The 23,782-nt window shown below is 46.5% G+C and overlaps 1 protein-coding gene and 2 long non-coding RNA genes across 3 annotated transcripts; all 3 read right to left on the minus strand.

Annotated features, from left to right (window-relative positions):
• Positions 1–276: 276 nt before the first annotated feature.
• On the minus strand, positions 277–20,927 carry eif3m (eukaryotic translation initiation factor 3, subunit M). Its single transcript, XM_052517270.1, has 11 exons — positions 20,775–20,927; positions 19,818–19,950; positions 19,283–19,421; positions 18,935–19,058; positions 17,005–17,099; positions 16,515–16,598; positions 16,313–16,412; positions 16,058–16,139; positions 1,615–1,758; positions 1,205–1,265; positions 277–519 (listed from the first exon to the last, which is right to left on the minus strand). The coding sequence occupies exons 1-11, from the start codon at positions 20,814–20,816 to the stop codon at positions 396–398; spliced, it is 1,128 nt and encodes a 375-aa protein (XP_052373230.1). The 5' UTR covers positions 20,817–20,927; the 3' UTR covers positions 277–395.
• Positions 2,906–15,678, minus strand: LOC127929287 (uncharacterized). The gene is made up of 9 exons (XR_008134306.1): positions 14,219–15,678; positions 13,853–14,082; positions 10,000–10,984; positions 7,999–8,475; positions 4,855–6,020; positions 4,167–4,431; positions 3,651–3,796; positions 3,355–3,407; positions 2,906–3,301 (listed from the first exon to the last, which is right to left on the minus strand). It is a non-coding gene; the product is annotated as an uncharacterized LOC127929287 (long non-coding RNA).
• LOC127929288 (uncharacterized) lies at positions 12,600–13,498 on the minus strand. The gene is made up of 3 exons (XR_008134307.1): positions 13,065–13,498; positions 12,875–12,927; positions 12,600–12,707 (listed from the first exon to the last, which is right to left on the minus strand). It is a non-coding gene; the product is annotated as an uncharacterized LOC127929288 (long non-coding RNA).
• Positions 20,928–23,782: the final 2,855 nt, after the last annotated feature.

A 23,782-nucleotide genomic window follows, 5' to 3' on the forward strand; every position in this document is an offset into this window, starting at 1 on the left:
GGTCTATAAACTTCTTAATCAGGTGACCCATTTGTCACCCTCAGTAACAGGCCCCGTCACCCCTCATCTCACATGGCCACTCTGGGTCTAACTAGAGCCAGATGCTCCGGGTCGCCAGGTGAAGAGCAACCATTAACACAACAGACAGCAGCTTCTCTGGAGAACACGATCACTGCTGATGTTCGCATGTGATGCTGAAACTTCTGCGCTACCACTTCCCCTGTAAACAGCCAGACATGATTTACATCTGGTATTAAGACAAGCAAAACAACCATGGAAGATCTCAATTAGTCTTTTATTGGGTGAATATAAAAATGGTGACTGAAGATTCAACCAAGGGAGTTTAACAAAGGAAAGGGGGAAGTTTTTTAAAGAGGGTTTTGGAGAGAGAGATCTTAGGCAGAGGGGGACAGGGTCTGGAGGCTGGTCTTCACAGTTGCCAAATTGCCCTTCCAGGAGCTGAGACTGTCGTAGAGCTGCTGCCACTGCTGCTTGCCGAAGGTGCGGTGTGTGCTGTGGCTGATGGGGGCAGAGATGAAGACACCTGGTTAGGGAAAGGGGAGCATAATGCCATACCTGGCAACCCTGAAAGGCATCATTGGAAATCTTAAGAGCTTTGAGTCTCCCTCTGACAGTGAAGTGCCTATATCGTCTGAAGACATTTTCCTTGTCATACACACAACCAAACCCTATGATTAATAGGTATGCATAGAACATACCACAACTGTAAGCACCAATCAGATCAGAGTCAAAGGGAACCTGCTTTGTAGCACAGAGTAAAAATAGATGTCTAGATTTCCTTTGCGGAAACCCATCAACAATAGCATTTATACTCAACTGGCAAAAAAAAAGCCTCCAAAGGTGAAAAAAAAAGTATTTCTGTACAGCAACACAAGAACAAAGACCAACTCTATGGTTTATAGTGGGGAGCTCTGAAGAACAGCTGTCAGAAACCTTGAGCTGATTGCTACACAGTAAAGAGTGTCTATTACAGGGTCATATTCATCAGGCACCAAACGGAAGAAAAAGGACTGAAAAAGGGGAGGGACTACTACAACACCAGTTTCCGTTTTCTGTTGCAAAATGTTTCGCTACATTGTGCCGTAATACGACACAGCTTTAGCCTGCCAAAGGCAGCCGCTGACATCGCAGAATACACTTGATTAGAATAGCACGTTCTTAAAATATTCTTATTTTGGCTTACCTCACGATAACCTTTCGCTGTGTCTGGTCAATCTTGCAGTACACCATCTTAGTCCGAACAGCTACAGACAAAAGAGACAGGAAGACATTGAGGTGGGCGGCAGACAGGAGGGAGTATCCGTGTGTCAAGGCAACCCTCAAACACATTACAGACTTCTGAGAGGGCGACCAACGTCACAGTAACAATAAGGATACTAACTCCTACATGTCAGCTCCTATGACAGTTTGGTTCCTCAATTTGTCAAAAAAATACATCTACAGACAACATCCTGTTATGACCGTTTGAACTTTTTGTGTTTATAGATGTGAGGTGGACTGTTGCATTGAGGGGGAATTCCAGCGGTGTCAGAGGGGAGTATAGTACTATTAGAGACAGTGTGGGTCAGATTGGATTTGAGGCGGTGTTGGTACCGTCGATGACGAAGGCTTCTACTTGGTCTTCTTCTAACTGCAGCTCCTGCTGCATGGTGTCAAAGGAGATCTCTTTAAACTCCACCGCCATGCCCATGAACGTCAGCAGACACATCTTAGCCATGTTCTGCTCATGGTTGAGACCTGGGGACAGGAAGACAGTCAATAAAACACAGGACTAACATCATGGTTGAGACCTGGGGACAGGAAGACAGTCAATAAAACACAGGACTAACATCATGGTTGAGACCTGGGGACAGGAAGACCGTCAATAAAACACAGGACTAACATCATGGTTGAGACCTGGGGACAGGAAGACAGTCATAAAACACAGGACTAACATCATGGTTGAGACCTGGGGACAGGAAGGTCAATAAAACACAGGACTAACATCATGGTTGAGACCTGGGGACAGGAAGACAGTCAATAAAACACAGGACTAACATCATGGTTGAGACCTGGGGACAGGAAGACAGTCAATAAAACACAGGACTAACATCATGGTTGAGACCTGGGGACAGGAAGACAGTCAGTAAAACACAGGACTAACATCATGGTTGAGACCTGGGGACAGGAAGACAGTCAATAAAACACAGGACTAACATCATGGTTGAGACCTGGGGACAGGAAGACAGTCATAAAACACAGGACTAACATCATGGTTGAGACCTGGGGACAGGAAGACAGTCAATAAAACACAGGACTAACATCATGGTTGAGACCTGGGGACAGGAAGACAGTCAATAAAACACAGGACTAACATCATGGTTGAGACCTGGGGACAGGAAGACAGTCAATAAAACACAGGACTAACATCATGGTTGAGACCTGGGGACAGGAAGACAGTCAATAAAACACAGGACTAACATCATGGTTGAGACCTGGGGACAGGAAGACAGTCAGTAAAACACAGGACTAACATCATGGTTGAGACCTGGGGACAGGAAGACAGTCAATAAAACACAGGACTAACATCATGGTTGAGACCTGGGGACAGGAAGACAGTCAATAAAACACAGGACTAACATCATGGTTGAGACCTGGGGACAGGAAGACAGTCAGTAAAACACAGGACTAACATCATGGTTGAGACCTGGGGACAGGAAGACAGTCAGTAAAACACAGGACTAACATCATGGTTGAGACCTGGGGACAGGAAGACAGTCAGTAAAACACAGGACTAACATCATGGTTGAGACCTGGGGACAGGAAGACAGTCAGTAAAACACAGGACTAACATCATGGTTGAGACCTGGGGACAGGACTAACATCATGGTTGAGACAACTGGGGACAGGACTAACATCATGGTTGAGACCTGGGGACAGGAAGACAGTCAATAAAACACAGGACTAACATCATGGTTGAGACCTGGGGACAGGAAGACAGTCAATAAAACACAGGACTAACATCATGGTTGAGACCTGGGGACAGGAAGACAGTCAGTAAAACACAGGACTAACATCATGGTTGAGACCTGGGGACAGGAAGACAGTCAATAAAACACAGGACTAACATCATGGTTGAGACCTGGGGACAGGAAGACAGTCAGTAAAACACAGGACTAACATCATGGTTGAGACCTGGGGACAGGAAGACAGTCAATAAAACACAGGACTAACATCATGGTTGAGACCTGGGGACAGGAAGACTGTCAGTAAAACACAGGACTAACATCATGGTTGAGACCTGGGGACAGGAAGACCGTCAATAAAACACAGGACTAACATCATGGTTGAGACCTGGGGACAGGAAGACTGTCAGTAAAACACAGGACTAACATCATGGTTGAGACCTGGGGACAGGAAGACAGTCAATAAAACACAGGACTAACATCATGGTTGAGACCTGGGGACAGGACTAACATCATGGTTGAGACCTGGGGACAGGAAGACAGTCAATAAAACACAGGACTAACATCATGGTTGAGACCTGGGGACAGGAAGACCGTCAATAAAACACAGGACTAACATCATGGTTGAGACCTGGGGACAGGAAGACAGTCAATAAAACACAGGACTAACATCATGGTTGAGACCTGGGGACAGGACTAACATCATGGTTGAGACCTGGGGACAGGACTAACATCATGGTTGAGACCTGGGGACAGGAAGACAGTCAATAAAACACAGGACTAACATCATGGTTGAGACCTGGGGACAGGACTAACATCATGGTTGAGACCTGGGGACAGGAAGACCGTCAATAAAACACAGGACTAACATCATGGTTGAGACTGGGGACAGGAAGACAGTCAATAAAACACAGGACTAACATCATGGTTGAGACCTGGGGACAGGAAGACAGTCAATAAAACACAGGACTAACATCATGGTTGAGACCTGGGGACAGGAAGACAGTCAGTAAAACACAGGACTAACATCATGGTTGAGACCTGGGGACAGGAAGACAGTCAGTAAAACACAGGACTAACATCATGGTTGAGACCTGGGGACAGGAAGACAGTCAATAAAACACAGGACTAACATCATGGTTGAGACCTGGGGACAGGAAGACAGTCAATAAAACACAGGACTAACATCATGGTTGAGACCTGGGGACAGGAAGACCGTCAATAAAACACAGGACCAACATCATGGTTGAGACCTGGGGACAGGAAGACAGTCAGTAAAACACAGGACTAACATCATGGTTGAGACCTGGGGACAGGAAGACAGTCAGTAAAACACAGGACTAACATCATGGTTGAGACCTGGGGACAGGAAGACAGTCAGTAAAACACAGGACTAACATCATGGTTGAGACCTGGGGACAGGAAGACAGTCAGTAAAACACAGGACTAACATCATGGTTGAGACCTGGGGACAGGAAGACAGTCAATAAAACACAGGACTAACATCATGGTTGAGACCTGGGGACAGGAGACAGTCAATAAAACACAGGACTAACATCATGGTTGAGACCTGGGGACAGGAAGACAGTCAGTAAAACACAGGACTAACATCATGGTTGAGACCTGGGGACAGGAAGACAGTCAGTAAAACACAGGACTAACATCATGGTTGAGACCTGGGGACAGGAAGACAGTCAGTAAAACACAGGACTAACATCATGGTTGAGACCTGGGGACAGGAAGACAGTCAATAAAACACAGGACTAACATCATGGTTGAGACCTGGGGACAGGAAGACAGTCAGTAAAACACAGGACTAACATCATGGTTGAGACCTGGGGACAGGAAGACAGTCAATAAAACACAGGACTAACATCATGGTTGAGACCTGGGGACAGGAAGACTGTCAGTAAAACACAGGACTAACATCATGGTTGAGACCTGGGGACAGGAAGACAGTCAATAAAACACAGGACTAACATCATGGTTGAGACCTGGGGACAGGAAGACTGTCAGTAAAACACAGGACTAACATCATGGTTGAGACCTGGGGACAGGAAGACAGTCAATAAAACACAGGACTAACATCATGGTTGAGACCTGGGGACAGGAAGACAGTCAATAAAACACAGGACTAACATCATGGTTGAGACCTGGGGACAGGAAGACAGTCAGTAAAACACAGGACTAACATCATGGTTGAGACCTGGGGACAGGAAGACCGTCAGTAAAACACAGGACTAACATCATGGTTGAGACCTGGGGACAGGAAGACAGTCAATAAAACACAGGACTAACATCATGGTTGAGACCTGGGGACAGGAAGACAGTCAGTAAAACACAGGACTAACATCATGGTTGAGACCTGGGGACAGGAAGACAGTCAGTAAAACACAGGACTAACATCATGGTTGAGACCTGGGGACAGGAAGACAGTCAATAAAACACAGGACTAACATCATGGTTGAGACCTGGGGACAGGAAGACAGTCAATAAAACACAGGACTAACATCATGGTTGAGACCTGGGGACAGGAAGACAGTCAATAAAACACAGGACTAACATCATGGTTGAGACCTGGGGACAGGAAGACAGTCAATAAAACACAGGACTAACATCATGGTTGAGACCTGGGGACAGGAAGACAGTCAATAAAACACAGGACTAACATCATGGTTGAGACCTGGGGACAGGAAGACAGTCAATAAAACACAGGACTAACATCATGGTTGAGACCTGGGGACAGGAAGACAGTCAATAAAACACAGGACTAACATCATGGTTGAGACCTGGGGACAGGAAGACAGTCAATAAAACACAGGACTAACATCATGGTTGAGACCTGGGGACAGGAAGACAGTCAATAAAACACAGGACTAACATCATGGTTGAGACCTGGGGACAGGAAGACAGTCAATAAAACACAGGACTAACATCATGGTTGAGACCTGGGGACAGGAAGACAGTCAATAAAACACAGGACTAACATCATGGTTGAGACCTGGGGACAGGAAGACCGTCAGTAAAACACAGGACTAACATCATGGTTGAGACCTGGGGACAGGAAGACCGTCAGTAAAACACAGGACTAACATCATGGTTGAGACCTGGGGACAGGAAGACCGTCAATAAAACACAGGACTAACATCATGGTTGAGACCTGGGGACAGGAAGACAGTCAATAAAACACAGGACTAACATCATGGTTGAGACCTGGGGACAGGACTAACATCATGGTTGAGACCTGGGGACAGGAAGACAGTCAATAAAACACAGGACTAACATCATGGTTGAGACCTGGGGACAGGAAGACAGTCAATAAAACACAGGACTAACATCATGGTTGAGACCTGGGGACAGGAAGACAGTCAATAAAACACAGGACTAACATCATGGTTGAGACCTGGGGACAGGAAGACAGTCAGTAAAACACAGGACTAACATCATGGTTGAGACCTGGGGACAGGAAGACAGTCAATAAAACACAGGACTAACATCATGGTTGAGACCTGGGGACAGGAAGACAGTCAATAAAACACAGGACTAACATCATGGTTGAGACCTGGGGACAGGAAGACAGTCAATAAAACACAGGACTAACATCATGGTTGAGACCTGGGGACAGGAAGACAGTCAACTAAAACACAGGACTAACATCATGGTTGAGACCTGGGGACAGGAAGACATCAGTAAAACACAGGACTAACATCATGGTTGAGACCTGGGGACAGGAAGACAGTCAATAAAACACAGGACTAACATCATGGTTGAGACCTGGGGACAGGAAGACATCATGGTTAAAACACAGGACTAACATCATGGTTGAGACCTGGGGACAGGAAGACAGTCAATAAAACACAGGACTAACATCATGGTTGAGACCTGGGGACAGGAAGACATCATGGTTAAAACACAGGACTAACATCATGGTTGAGACCTGGGGACAGGAAGACTAACATCATGGTTAAAACACAGGACTAACATCATGGTTGAGACCTGGGGACAGGAAGACAGTCAATAAAACACAGGACTAACATCATGGTTGAGACCTGGGGACAGGAAGACAGTCAGTAAAACACAGGACTAACATCATGGTTGAGACCCGGGGACAGGAAGACAGTCAGTAAAACACAGGACTAACATCATGGTTGAGACCTGGGGACAGGAAGACAGTCAATAAAACACAGGACTAACATCATGGTTGGACTGGGGACAGGACTAACACAACTGGGGACAGGACTAACATCATGGTTGACAACTGGGGACAGGAGACTGACAACTGGGGACAGGACTAACATCATGGTTGACAACTGGGGACAGGACTCAATAAAACACAGGACTAACATCATGGTTGAGACCTGGGGACAGGAAGACAGTCAGTAAAACACAGGACTAACATCATGGTTGAGACCTGGGGACAGGAAGACATCAGGTGGTTGACAACTGGGGACAGGACTAACATCGTAAAACACAGGACTAACATCATGGTTGAGACCTGGGGACAGGAAGACATCGTGGTTGACAACTGGGGACAGGACTAACATCATGGTTGACAACTGGGGACAGGACTAACATCGTGGTTGAAAACTGGGGACAGGACTAACATCATGGTTGAGACCTGGGGACAGGAAGACATCAGTTAAAACACAGGACTAACATCATGGTTGAGACCTGGGGACAGGAAGACAGTCAATAAAACACAGGACTAACATCATGGTTGAGACCGGGGACAGGAAGACACAGTCAGGACTAACATCATAAAACACAGGACTAACATCATGGTTGAGACCTGGGGACAGGAAGACAGTCAATAAAACACAGGACTAACATCATGGTTGAGACCTGGGGACAGGAAGACAGTCAATAAAACACAGGACTAACATCATGGTTGAGACCCGGGGACAGGAAGACAGTCAGTAAAACACAGGACTAACATCATGGTTGAGACCCGGGGACAGGAAGACAGTCAGTAAAACACAGGACTAACATCATGGTTGACAACTGGGGACAGGACTAACATCATGGTTGAGACCTGGGGACAGGAAGACAGTCAGTAAAACACAGGACTAACATCATGGTTGAGACCTGGGGACAGGAAGACAGTCAGTAAAACACAGGACTAACATCATGGTTGAGACCTGGGGACAGGAAGACAGTCAATAAAACACAGGACTAACATCATGGTTGAGACCTGGGGACAGGAAGACAGTCAATAAAACACAGGACTAACATCATGGTTGAGACCTGGGGACAGGAAGACTGTCAGTAAAACACAGGACTAACATCATGGTTGAGACCTGGGGACAGGAAGACAGTCAATAAAACACAGGACTAACATCATGGTTGAGACCTGGGGACAGGAAGACAGTCAATAAAACACAGGACTAACATCATGGTTGAGACCTGGGGACAGGAAGACAGTCAGTAAAACACAGGACTAACATCATGGTTGAGACCTGGGGACAGGAAGACCGTCAGTAAAACACAGGACTAACATCATGGTTGAGACCTGGGGACAGGAAGACAGTCAGTAAAACACAGGACTAACATCATGGTTGAGACCCGGGGACAGGAAGACAGTCAGTAAAACACAGGACTAACATCATGGTTGACAACTGGGGACAGGAAGACAGTCAATAAAACACAGGACTAACATCATGGTTGAGACCTGGGGACAGGAAGACAGTCAATAAAACACAGGACTAACATCATGGTTGAGACCTGGGGACAGGAAGACAGTCAATAAAACACAGGACTAACATCATGGTTGAGACCTGGGGACAGGAAGACAGTCAATAAAACACAGGACTAACATCATGGTTGAGACCTGGGGACAGGAAGACAGTCAATAAAACACAGGACTAACATCATGGTTGAGACCTGGGGACAGGAAGACAGTCAATAAAACACAGGACTAACATCATGGTTGAGACCTGGGGACAGGAAGACAGTCAATAAAACACAGGACTAACATCATGGTTGAGACCTGGGGACAGGAAGACAGTCAATAAAACACAGGACTAACATCATGGTTGAGACCTGGGGACAGGAAGACAGTCAGACAGTAAAACACAGGACTAACATCATGGTTGAGACCTGGGGACAGGAAGACAGTCAATAAAACACAGGACTAACATCATGGTTGAGACCTGGGGACAGGACTAACATCATGGTTGAGACCTGGGGACAGGACTAACATCATGGTTGAGACCTGGGGACAGGAAGACAGTCAATAAAACACAGGACTAACATCATGGTTGAGAACTGGGGACAGGACTAACATCAGTGGTTGACAAGGACAGGACTAACATCATGGTTGAAAACTGGGGACAGGACTAACATCATGGTTGACAGGACTAACATCATGGTTGACAACTGGGGACAGAAGACAGTCATAAAACACAGGACTAACATCATGGTTGAGACCTGGGGACAGGACTAACATCGTGGTTGACAACTGGGGACAGGACTAACATCATGGTTGACAACTGGGGACAGGACTAACATCGTGGTTGACAACTGGGGACACATCGTGGTTGACAACTGGGGACAGGACTAACATCATGGTTGAGACCTGGGGACAGGAAGACAGTCAATAAAACACAGGACTAACATCATGGTTGAGACCGGGGGGACAGGTAAAACAAGGACTAACATCATGGTTAAAACACAGGACTAACATCATGGTTGAGACCTGGGGACAGGAAGACAGTCAATAAAACACAGGACTAACATCATGGTTGAGACCCGGGGACAGGAAGACAGTCAGTAAAACACAGGACTAACATCATGACAACTTGAGACATCATGGTTGAGGGACAGGAAGACAGTCAATAAAACACAGGACTAACATCATGGTTGAGACCTGGGGACAGGAAGACAGTCAGGACTAACATCAAAACACAGGACTAACATCATGGTTGAGACCTGGGGACAGGAAGACAGTCAGTAAAACACAGGACTAACATCATGGTTGAGACCTGGGGACAGGAAGACAGTCAGTAAAACACAGGACTAACATCATGGTTGAGACCTGGGGACAGGAAGACAGTCAATAAAACACAGGACTAACATCATGGTTGAGACCTGGGGACAGGAAGACCGTCAATAAAACACAGGACTAACATCATGGTTGAGACCTGGGGACAGGAAGACAGTCAATAAAACACAGGACTAACATCATGGTTGAGACCTGGGGACAGGAAGACAGTCAATAAAACACAGGACTAACATCATGGTTGAGACCTGGGGACAGGAAGACCGTCAATAAAACACAGGACTAACATCATGGTTGAGACCTGGGGACAGGAAGACAGTCAGTAAAACACAGGACTAACATCATGGTTGAGACCTGGGGACAGGAAGACTGTCAGTAAAACACAGGACTAACATCATGGTTGAGACCTGGGGACAGGAAGACCGTCAGTAAAACACAGGACTAACATCATGGTTGAGACCTGGGGACAGGAAGACAGTCAATAAAACACAGGACTAACATCATGGTTGAGACCTGGGGACAGGAAGACCGTCAATAAAACACAGGACTAACATCATGGTTGAGACCTGGGGACAGGAAGACAGTCAATAAAACACAGGACTAACATCATGGTTGAGACCTGGGGACAGGAAGACAGTCAATAAAACACAGGACTAACATCATGGTTGAGACCTGGGGACAGGAAGACAGTCAATAAAACACAGGACTAACATCATGGTTGAGACCTGGGGACAGGAAGACAGTCAATAAAACACAGGACTAACATCATGGTTGAGACCTGGGGACAGGAAGACCGTCAATAAAACACAGGACTAACATCATGGTTGAGACCTGGGGACAGGAAGACAGTCAATAAAACACAGGACTAACATCATGGTTGAGACCTGGGGACAGGAAGACCGTCAATAAAACACAGGACTAACATCATGGTTGAGACCTGGGGACAGGACTAACATCATGGTTGAGACCTGGGGACAGGAAGACAGTCAATAAAACACAGGACTAACATCATGGTTGAGACCTGGGGACAGGAAGACAGTCAGTAAAACACAGGACTAACATCATGGTTGAGACCTGGGGACAGGAAGACATCAGTAAAACACAGGACTAACATCATGGTTGAGACCTGGGGACAGGAAGACCGTCAATAAAACACAGGACTAACATCATGGTTGAGACCTGGGGACAGGAAGACAGTCAATAAAACACAGGACTAACATCATGGTTGAGACCTGGGGACAGGAAGACAGTCAGTAAAACACAGGAAACATCACAGGACTAACATCATGGTTGAGACCTGGGGACAGGAAGACAGTCAATAAAACACAGGACTAACATCATGGTTGAGACCTGGGGACAGGAAGACAGTCAATAAAACACAGGACTAACATCATGGTTGAGACCTGGGGACAGGAAGACAGTCAGTAAAACACAGGACTAACATCATGGTTGAGACCTGGGGACAGGAAGACATCATGGTTAAAACACAGGACTAACATCATGGTTGAGACCTGGGGACAGGAAGACCGTCAATAAAACACAGGACTAACATCATGGTTGAGACCTGGGGACAGGAAGACAGTCAATAAAACACAGGACTAACATCATGGTTGAGACCTGGGGACAGGAAACATCATGGTGACAACTGGGGACAGGACTAACATCATGGTTGAGACCTGGGGACAGGAAACATCATGGTTGAAAACTGGGGACAGGACTAACATCATGGTTGAGACCTGGGGACAGGAAGACAGTCAATAAAACACAGGACTAACATCATGGTTGAGACCTGGGGACAGGACTAACACATGGTTAAAACACAGGACTAACATCATGGTTGAGACCTGGGGACAGGAAGACAGTCAATAAAACACAGGACTAACATCATGGTTGAGACCTGGGGACAGGAAACATCATGGTTGACAACTGGGGACAGGACTAACATCATGGTTGAGACCTGGGGACAGGAAGACAGTCAGTAAAACACAGGACTAACATCATGGTTGAGACCTGGGGACAGGAAGACAGTCAATAAAACACAGGACTAACATCATGGTTGAGACCTGGGGACAGGAAACATCATGGTTGACAACACAGGACTAACATCATGGTTGAGACCTGGGGACAGGACTAACATCGTGGTTGACAACTGGGGACAGGACTAACATCGTGGTTGAAAACACAGGACTAACATCATGGTTGACAACTGGGGACAGGACTAACATCGTGGTTGACAACTGGGGACAGGACTAACATCATGGTTGACAACTGGGGACAGGACTAACAGTCATGACAACTGGGGACAGGACTAACATCATGGTTGACAACTGGGGACAGGACTAACATCGTGGTTGACAACTGGGGACAGGACTAACATCGTGGTTGACAACTGGGGACAGGACTAACATCGTGGTTGACAACTGGGGACAGGACTAACATCATGGTTGACAACTGGGGACAGGAAACATCGTGGTTGACAACTGGGGACAGGACTAACATCATGGTTGAGACCTGGGGACAGGAAGACAGTCAATAAAACACAGGACTAACATCATGGTTGAGACCCGGGGACAGGAAGACAGTAAAACACAGGACTAACATCATGGTTGAAACACAGGACTAACATCATGGTTGAGACCTGGGGACAGGAAGACAGTCAATAAAACACAGGACTAACATCATGGTTGAGACCTGGGGACAGGAAGACAGTCAGTAAAACACAGGACTAACATCATGGTTGACAACTGGGGACAGGACTAACATCATGGTTGAGACCTGGGGACAGGAAGACAGTCAATAAAACACAGGACTAACATCATGGTTGAGACCGGGGACAGGAAGACAGTCAGTAAAACACAGGACTAACATCATGGTTGACAACTGGGGACAGGACTAACATCATGGTTGAGACCCGGGGACAGGAAGACCGTCAGTAAAACACAGGACTAACATCATGGTTGACAACTGGGGACAGGACTAACATCATGGTTGAGACCTGGGGACAGGAAGACAGTCAATAAAACACAGGACTAACATCATGGTTGAGACCTGGGGACAGGAAGACAGTCAATAAAACACAGGACTAACATCATGGTTGAGACCTGGGGACAGGAAGACCGTCAGTAAAACACAGGACTAACATCATGGTTGAGACCTGGGGACAGGAAGACCGTCAATAAAACACAGGACTAACATCATGGTTGAGACCTGGGGACAGGAAGACAGTCAATAAAACACAGGACTAACATCATGGTTGAGACCCGGGGACAGGAAGACCGTCAGTAAAACACAGGACTAACATCATGGTTGAGACCTGGGGACAGGAAGACAGTCAATAAAACACAGGACTAACATCATGGTTGAGACCTGGGGACAGGAAGACCGTCAATAAAACACAGGACTAACATCATGGTTGAGACCTGGGGACAGGAAGACAGTCAGTAAAACACAGGACTAACATCATGGTTGAGACCTGGGGACAGGAAGACCGTCAATAAAACACAGGACTAACATCATGGTTGAGACCTGGGGACAGGAAGAGTCAGTAAAACACAGGACTAACATCATGGTTGAGACCTGGGGACAGGAAGACAGTCAATAAAACACAGGACTAACATCATGGTTGAGACCTGGGGACAGGAAGACGTCAGTAAAACACAGGACTAACATCATGGTTGAGACCTGGGGACAGGAAGACAGTCAATAAAACACAGGACTAACATCATGGTTGAGACCTGGGGACAGGACTAACATCATGGTTGACAACTGGGGACAGGACTAACATCATGGTTGAGACCTGGGGACAGGACTAACATCATGGTTGACAACTGGGGACAGGACTAACATCATGGTTGAGACCTGGGGACAGGACTAACATCATGGTTGAGACCTGGGGACAGGACTAACATCATGGTTGACAACTGGGGACAGGACTAACATCATGGTTGAGACCCGGGGACAGGAAGACAGTCAGTAAAACACAGGACTAACATCATGGTTGACAACTGGGGACAGGACTAACATCATGGTTGAGACCTGGGGACAGGAAGACAGTCAATAAAACACAGGACTAACATCATGGTTGAGACCTGGGGACAGGACTAACATCGTGGTTGACAACTGGGGACAGGACTAACATCATGGTTGAGACCGGGGACAGGAAGACAGTCAGTAAAACACAGGACTAACATCATGGTTGAGACCTGGGGACAGGAAGACAGTCAATAAAACACAGGACTAACATCATGGTTGAGACCTGGGGACAGGACTAACATCGTGGTTGACAACTGGGGACAGGACTAACATCGTGGTTGACAACTGGGGACAGGACTAACATCGTGGTTGACAACTGGGGACAGGACTAACATCGTGGTTGACAACTGGGGACAGGACTAACATCGTGGTTGACAACTGGGGACAGGACTAACATCGTGGTTGACAACTGGGGACAGGACTAACATCGTGGTTGACAACTGGGGACAGGACTAACATCGTGGTTGACAACTGGGGACAGGACTAACATCGTGGTTGACAACTGGGGACAGGACTAACATCGTGGTTGACAACTGGGGACAGGACTAACATCGTGGTTGACAACTGGGGACAGGACTAACATCGTGGTTGACAACTGGGGACAGGACTAACATCATGGTTGACAACTGGGGACAGGACTAACATCATGGTTGACAACTGGGGACAGGACTAACATCATGGTTGACAACTGGGGACAGGACTAACATCATGGTTGACAACTGGGGACAGGACTAACATCATGGTTGACAACTGGGGACAGGACTAACATCATGGTTGACAACTGGGGACAGGACTAACATCATGGTTGACAACTGGGGACAGGACTAACATCATGGTTGACAACTGGGGACAGGACTAACATCATGGTTGACAACTGGGGACAGGACTAACATCATGGTTGACAACTGGGGACAGGACTAACATCATGGTTGACAACTGGGGACAGGACTAACATCATGGTTGACAACTGGGGACAGGACTAACATCATGGTTGACAACTGGGGACAGGACTAACATCATGGTTGACAACTGGGGACAGGACTAACATCATGGTTGACAACTGGGGACAGGACTAACATCATGGTTGACAACTGGGGACAGGACTAACATCGTGGTTGACAACTGGGGACAGGACTAACATCATGCTTGACAACTGGGGACAGGACTAACATCATGGTTGACAACTGGGGACAGGACTAACATCATGGTTGACAACTGGGGACAGGACTAACATCATGGTTGAGAACTGGGGACAGGAAGACAGTCAATAAAACACAGGACTAACATCATGGTTGACAACTGGGGACAGGACTAACAACATGGTTGACAACTGGGGACAGGACTAACATCATGGTTGACAACTGGGGACAGGACTAACATCATGGTTGACAACTGGGGACAGGACTAACATCATGGTTGACAACTGGGGACAGGACTAACATCATGGTTGACAACTGGGGACAGGACTAACATCATGGTTGACAACTGGGGACAGGAAGAGTTATTAAAACACAGGAATAACAAGACATGACAATGAAATAGATATCAATCAATGACAGGTCGAGACTCTTAGGTACCATTAATCATGTGATCATTAACTATAATTACTGAATGCACATTAATTGTCAGTTGGCTGGGTGATGAAGAATGTAACTGACTACGGTTCAAACTCTCAGGGCGACCTTGGAGAGGTAATCGTTCTGTGATGAACACACAAGCACACTCAATTCCACTTGACTCAGGGAGGGTCCCTTGGCTAATTGCCTCTGTGCCCAGCAGTGTGGAACTACAGTGACTAGGCATATTAACACAAACACCACCATGTCTGCAGTGAGAGCCAATACCACCTGACTTATGTGGGAGGACCAACCATGTTAATTGGACAACTACGTTCTCAGCAGTGTGTGTGTGGACAGAGAGACACTGCTGACACACACATTCCAACCCTGTATCCACAGAGGTCAGCGATTTAGGCTAGGCAGGGTGTCCCCCCCCGGGGGATTTGATCTCTGCAGTCAGGTCACTAGCCGCGAGGTAGCCCCATTGAGTCTTGATCACTCACCGAGGGAATCGATGAAGTCTTTGTTGCTCTGGTAAAACTTCACGTAGGCAGCTAGCTTTGCACTCACAAAGATGGTGAGGAGCTGTGAATGAAGGAGAGAGAGAAGTGTATGTCACTGTTAAAACAATCAGGTAATAATGTAGCATCATTGTTATGAATGGATTCATATGAACCTATTAAATCCTCAGAGTTCAAATGTCACGGCCTTGTTAACAGCAGGATGAGCTGTTCCCTGAGCTGGGCTTCAGTACTCACGTCGTGGAGGAGTTCTCCCTCTAGGAAGCGGACAGGTTTGAGGGCCAGGAGGTGGTCCAACAGGAAGGTGTTGGGGTCTTTCAGGGCTCGTACAATGCACCTGAGGGGAGGAACCAGAGAGGGGTGAGTGACAGCAAAGACAGCCAGTCACGTGTCAGATCTTGTAGTTATGATGGTAGGATAGAGGTGTGTATGTATGTACCTGTGGGCATCAACGCGTGCTTGTGAGGCGTTGTCCTCTGTGTAACTCCCCAGCAGCTCCACCATCACCTTAGCTGCAGCCTCGCTGCAGAGGAACACACACACTCAGTGACACAAGAACCAGCTCAAGAAAAATACAAACATTGCAGATACACAACACATATCCCATTGTACTGAGGAATTACTTTTAGAAAAATATGGAAAATAAACAATCATAACAGAGTGAATGTGCCGAAGACACCACCAGGCACCAGACTGTGCCGAAGACACCACCAGGCACCAGACTGTGCCGAAGACACCCCCAGGCACCAGACTGTGCCGAAGACACCCCCAGGCACCAGACTGTGTCGAAGACACCCCCAGGCACCAGACCAGACACCCCCAGGCACCAGACTGTGCCGAAGACACCCCCAGGCACCAGACTGTGCCGAAGACACCCCCAGGCACCAGACTGTGTCGAAGACACCACAAGACTGTGTGTAGTTAGTTACCTCTTCTTACATTCGACCAGGGCCTCGTACACCAGCCTTAGCAGTGTGTGTTTCTTCTCTGTGTTCAGGTTCCAGTCTGTGATCCACTTACGCACCTGAACCACAAACACACAAGCAGAGCCATGGAAACATCAATCATCCTTCCTCTACAATGTCTTGTTCCTGCAGAGCCCTTACATGTGACTGGTAAAGTGTGGTCTGAGCGGATTGGATGAGCACATCGGTGAGTGTGACAGTATATGGCGAGTGTGCACGGTGAGAGTGACGGTATATGGTGAGTGTGCACATCGGTGAGTGTGCACATCGGTGAGAGTGACAGTATATGGCGAGTGTGCACGGTGAGTGTGACAGTATATGGCGAGTGTGCACGGTGAGTGTGACAGTATATGGCGAGTGTGCACGGTGAGTGTGACAGTATATGGCGAGTGTGCACGGTGAGTGTGACAGTATATGGCGAGTGTGCACGGTGAGTGTGACAGTATATGGCGAGTGTGCACGGTGAGTGTGACAGTATATGGCGAGTGTGCACGGTGAGAGTGACAGTATATGGCGAGTGTGCACGGTGAGTGTGACAGTGTATGGCGAGTGTGCACGGTGAGAGTGACAGTGTATGGCGAGTGTGCACGGTGAGAGTGACAGTATATGGAGAGTGTGCACAGTGAGAGTGACAGTATATGGCGAGTGTGCACGGTGAGAGTGACAGTATATGGAGAGTGTGCACAGTGAGAGTGACAGTATATGGCGAGTGTGCACGGTGAGAGTGACAGTGTATGGCGAGTGTGCACGGTGAGTGTGACAGTATATGGCAAATGTGCATGTGAGAGTGACAGTATATGGTGAGTGTGCACGGTGAGAGTGACAGTATATGGTGAGTGTGCACAGTGAGAGTGACAGTATATGGTGAGTGTGCACAGTGAGAGTGACAGTATATGGTGAGTGTGCACAGTGAGAGTGACAGTATATGGTGAGTGTGCACGGTGAGAGTGACAGTATATGGCGAGTGTGCACAGTGAGTGTGACAGTATATGGTGAGTGTGCACAGTGAGTGTGACAGTATATGGTGAGTGTGCACAGCGAGAGTGACAGTATATGGCGAGTGTGCACAGTGAGTGTGACAGTATATGGCGAGTGTGCACAGTGAGTGTGACAGTATATGGCGAGTGTGCACGGTGAGAGTGACAGTATATGGCGAGTGTGCACGGTGAGAGTGACAGTATATGGCGAGTGTGCACAGTGAGAGTGACAGTATATGGAGAGTGTGCACAGTGAGAGTGACAGTATATGGCGAGTGTGCACGGTGAGAGTGACAGTATATGGCGAGTGTGCACAGTGAGAGTGACAGTATATGGCGAGTGTGCACGGTGAGAGTGACAGTATATGGCGAGTGTGCACAGTGAGAGTGACAGTATATGGCGAGTGTGCACAGTGAGAGTGACAGTATATGGCGAGTGTGCACAGTGAGAGTGACAGTATATGGCGAGTGTGCACAGTGAGAGTGACAGTATATGGCGAGTGTGCACAGTGAGAGTGACAGTATATGGCGAGTGTGCACAGTGAGAGTGACAGTATATGGCGAGTGTGCACGGTGAGAGTGACAGTATATGGCGAGTGTGACGGTGTGACACGTGTGCAGTGAGAGTGACAGTATATGGCGAGTGTGCACAGTGAGAGTGACAGTATATGGCGAGTGTGCACAGTGAGAGTGACAGTATATGGCGAGTGTGCACAGTGAGAGTGACAGTATATGGCGAGTGTGCACAGTGAGAGTGACAGTATATGGCGAGTGTGCACAGTGAGAGTGACAGTATATGGCGAGTGTGCACGGTGAGAGTGACAGTATATGGCGAGTGTGCACGGTGAGAGTGACAGTATATGGCGAGTGTGCACGGTGAGAGTGACAGTATATGGCGAGTGTGCACGGTGAGCGTACCTGGTCGAGGTCCGTGGGGATGAAAGCGATGGCGTTGCAGGTGGTTGCTACCTTGATGAGGCTGCAGTAGACTGTGTACCTCACTGGGGCCGTCTCATCCATACCATGGAACAGGTTACTCAGCCTACACAACCAAAACCATACACGTTAACTTGACCATTAAGACATGGCTTACGGTTAGTGTTCACAAGGGTCCCACTTCTTCCATAGTGCATAAATAAACCCAAATCTTGGGTCGCTGACTTCATTCACTATGTCCAGGTGCTCCAGACATCTAGTGGGTGGCTGCATACTTCACCGGTCAGGGAGACTAGTAGAGAACAGAGATAGATGAGTGTGTGGACTTACAGCTGCATCCTGAGGGAAGGCCTCTCTCCCTCTCGGGACTTGACCAGCTTCTCACACAGACTCTCGATCAGGGTCTCCTGTTTCTCCGTCTCCAGGATGAGTAGCAGCGACACTATGCTGTTCATCACACTCTCCACTTCTACAGAGAGGAGAGAGACAACTATCAATCACAATGACACCATTCAAGACTCATTCATACCAGCCACTTTTAGGAGGAAACAGAAAAACAAACATAAGTGGGGGTCCAGGAATAAACAAGGACAGGATGGGTAGAGAGATGGAAAGGAAAACAGCAGAGGTAGAAACAGCAGATGAATTAAGGGAACAAGACAAGGAGGGGGAGGGGCTGACAGACAGAAAGACAAGCGTGAGAGAGGACAGTTTACAGTTCATGTGTGTGCTGACATCATGCAGACAGGTGTATCTGTAGATGCCTTGGGCATGTTTACCTTCTCTACATGGATACGTCACCAATGTGAGCAGTCCTTTAGAAGTGCCACTGGCTATAGGTTAGCGTTTCCCTGGTGTCACTCACCTTTATCGTCGTCCTTGAGGCAGACGTCACAGGCCTCGATGATTTGAGCCAGGTCCACATGGAGACCACCTTCAGAGTTTTCCTCTGAGATCTCTGCTCCTTTGGCTTTGATGTAGGCCCTGAGCTCTGAGGCCTGTCAACAACAACACGTTATAAAAGAACAGGGGTGTATTTATTAGTCAGATTCCGTTGCGAAACATTTTGTCTGTGAAACCAAACGTAAAACGTTCTGCAACGAAAACTACAGTTTCTACTGGGTCCTTTCCCATTTGCTTCTGTTTGGTTCCTTGAGTAAACAGTACATGTTTTCCGTTGTAAAAAGTTAACAGAATCAGACTAATGATTACACCCCAGATTAAACTACAGACACAGCGATGACACTTAGTCCAATAACAAAACATGCACTACTTAACAGCTGTCATTAAAGATATTTCAATTGTACATTTGATTAGGGCTGCACAATGACGTATTTTCCTTCTCCAAGCCGTACAGCTGGCAGTTAATCTATACATTACAACTAGCTTGTGTCTTCATCCAAAGCTAGTCAACTATTCTAACCAGTTAGCTAGCTACATTGGATGCAAACATTGAAAAGATTGTTGATGTTGTAGACTGCAACTAACTGTTAGCTAATTACCTAACGTACATTCCTAGTTACGTGTAAAACAAATGCATCAGCTGGCAATACGTTGCATTAAGTAAACACAAATCACGGGGATATAGCTAGTTTACAAAGAGATCTAGATCCATTTAACTGGGGGTGAAAATGGATCCAGCTGTAATGTTAGCATACTAGCTAACAAACAGCTAGTGTACTGATCATAGTCATTGACTCATTATATGGCTAACGGTAGCATGCTAATGTTATCTGGCATGTCACCCTTTGTCGTAACGTTACATATCGACATGAGTGTGCTCATTCTTTTTTAAACTATTACTAAAACACTTAAATCGTACCTGGTCCTCTTCGGTTATGTCGATAAATGCTGGGACACTCATTTTATAATTATTTTAGTGAGCCTAGATGAAATCCACGCTCGCACTACCGCTGAGGCCACCGGAAAAGAAAACGCTTTACGACCGGCAAACATGATGCACTTCCGGGTCATCCTGTTAAAGTGACCGTAGTGATAATTCAGCTGGACTGGACGTTTTCTCATATTGTTTCATACAAAATGCTTAGGTAGCCTAACCTCTACATTTACAACATATGGTCAAACGATGCAATCTTTATTCGTGTTTGATTATGTAATTATGATACAATGTAACCATTTAGTTTTTGTTCCCCCACCACTTGTTACATTTTTAAATGTAACCTTTATTTAACTAGGCAAGTCAGTTAAGAACAAATTCTTATTTAGAATGATGGCCTACACCGGCCAAATGACGCTGGGCCAATTGTGCACCGCCCTATGGGACTCCCAATCACAGAGTGATACAGCCTGGATTCAAACCAGGGTGTCTGTAGTGACACCTCTAGCACTGAGATGCAGTGCCTTAGACCGCTGCGCCACTCGGGAGCCCCGAGCCCCAGTTTCTTTGAGAACATCCTACAATCTCGTTGATAAACACTTTTATTGAAGGATTTCAATAAGGATTCCCGAGATACTAAATGTGTGAAACAGGTAGTGGAATCATATAATTCTGTTTATTTTACTAGATGACTTATGCACCATCTGGAAATGGATAACCTCAGCTTGAGCGCTCCAAAAAGAACAGACTGGGTTCAAAGTGTATGGTCAGGGTCACAAGTTAACGAGACCCACTGCCATGGTCCATGCCATCCTTTCTCCTCTTCTTATCCAGGTATCAATCTATCATCTGGGGGGGTAGTCCCAGGATGTCTTGGCTGAGAGTTACAGTGGTAGAGGTGATCCTTGGACGGAGGTTATCTGGCTGAGTTACCTCTCTGTTCGGACCACCATGACTTTCCCCAGAGTTGACACCGGAAACATTGTGAGCATCAGAGGGGAGCACATTTACACAGCCCTCCCACTGACCCAGCGATATGGCACCAGGGCCTGTATATCAAGTGGGATTCTGTGATTTAGTCAGCCACAGAGGCAGGCCACTTTCCCCTGGAGTGATTGAGGTGGGGGGGCTTAAGAGTAACTGAAGATACAATTGCCCCTAAAAGCTGGCTCAGGTTACAAGCTATTGGGGTGTAAAGCCATACATCTTCACGTTAAGAGTAAAGCCAAGCACCCTCCACTCCCAAACAATGGTGTTCTCTTCTTTCCTCTTCACTGTCTCATAAAACGGATACTATCCTGACCTTGGATACCAAGTCCTGGTGGGTTAACTGTCTCAACTTTACTCAGCCATACAGTACTGTTTCCTCTATAACATGTAGAACAGTTTGCTATAATCCATGTCTACGTATGTTGCCCTAATAGCAGTGAGATATGAACTGCACATAGGTCACAGTTTGCTTATAACAAGTAATTCCTGTTTGATTACAGGAAAATTTTCACATGATGAAATGGAGAGAGAGAGCGGCTAGACCATAATTCCTGGAGAGTCTGCCAGTCAGATACAGTGGGGCAAAAAAGTATTTAGTCAGTCACCAATTGTGCAAGTTCTCCCACTTAAAAGATAAGAGAGGCCTGTAATTTTCATCATAGGTACACTTCAACTATGACAGACAAAATGAGGGGGAAAAAATCCTGAAAATCACATTGTAGGATTTTTAATGAATTTATTTGCAAATTATGGTGGAAAGTAAGTATTTGGTCAATAACAAAAGTTAATCTCAATACTTTGTTATATACCCTTTGTTGGCAATGACAGAGGTCAAACGTTTTCTGTAAGTCTTCACAAGGTTTTCACACACTGTTGTTGGTATTTTGGCCCATTCCTCCATGCAGATCTCCTCTAGAGCAGTGATGTTTTGGGGCTGTTGCTGGGCAACAACAGACTTTCAACTCCCTCCAAATATTTTCTATGGGGTTCAGATCTGGAGACTGGCTAGGCCACTCCAGGACCTTGAAATGCTTCTTACGAAGCCACTCCTTCGATGCCCGGGCGGTGTGTTTGGGATCATTGTCATGCTGAAAGTCCCAGCCACGTTTCATCTTCAATGCCCTTGCTGATGGAAGGAGGTTTTCACTCAAAATCTCATGATACATGGCCCCATTCATTCTTTCCTTTACACGGATCAGTCGTCCTGGTCCCTTTGCAGAAAAACAGCCCCAAAGCATGATGTTTCCATCCCCATGCTTCACAGTAGGTATGGTGTTATTTGGATGCAACTCAGCATTCTTTGTCCTCCAAACACAACAAGTTGAGTTTTTACAAAAAAGTTATATTTTGGTTTCATCTGACCATATGACATTCTAAAATTTAACATTTAACATTTAAGTCATTTAGCAGACGCTCTTATCCAGAGCGACTTACAAAATTCTCCCAATCTTCTTCTGGATCATCCAAATGCTCTCTAGCAAACTTCAGACAGGCCTGGACATGCACTGGCTTAAGCAGGGGGACACGTCTGGCACTGCAGGATTTGAGTCCCTGGCGGTGTAGTGTGTTACTGATGGTAGGCTTTGTTACTTTTCCTAATAATTGCTCCCACAGTTGATTTCTTCAAACCAAGCTGCTTACCTATTGCAGATTCAGTCTTCCCAGCCTGGTGCAGGTCTACAATTTTGTTTCTGGTGTCCTTTGACAGCTCTTTGGTCTTGGCCATAGTTGAGTTTTGAGTGTGACTGTTTGAGGTTGTGGACAGGTGTCTTTTATACTGATAACAAGTTCAGACAGGTGCCATTGATACAGGTAACAAGTGTAGGACAGAGGAGCCTCTTAAAGAAGAAGTTACAGGTCTCTGAGAGCCAGAAATCTTGCTTGTTTCTAGGTGACCAAATACTTATTTTCCACCATAATTTGCAAATAAATTAATTAAAAAATCCTACAATGTGATTTTCTGGATTTTTTTTCTCATTTTGTCTGTCATAGTTGAAGTGTAC

The sequence above is a fragment of the Oncorhynchus keta genome, unplaced genomic scaffold (genome assembly GCF_023373465.1).
Source record: "Oncorhynchus keta strain PuntledgeMale-10-30-2019 unplaced genomic scaffold, Oket_V2 Un_scaffold_6322_pilon_pilon, whole genome shotgun sequence".
Lineage (NCBI taxonomy): Eukaryota > Metazoa > Chordata > Actinopteri > Salmoniformes > Salmonidae > Oncorhynchus > Oncorhynchus keta.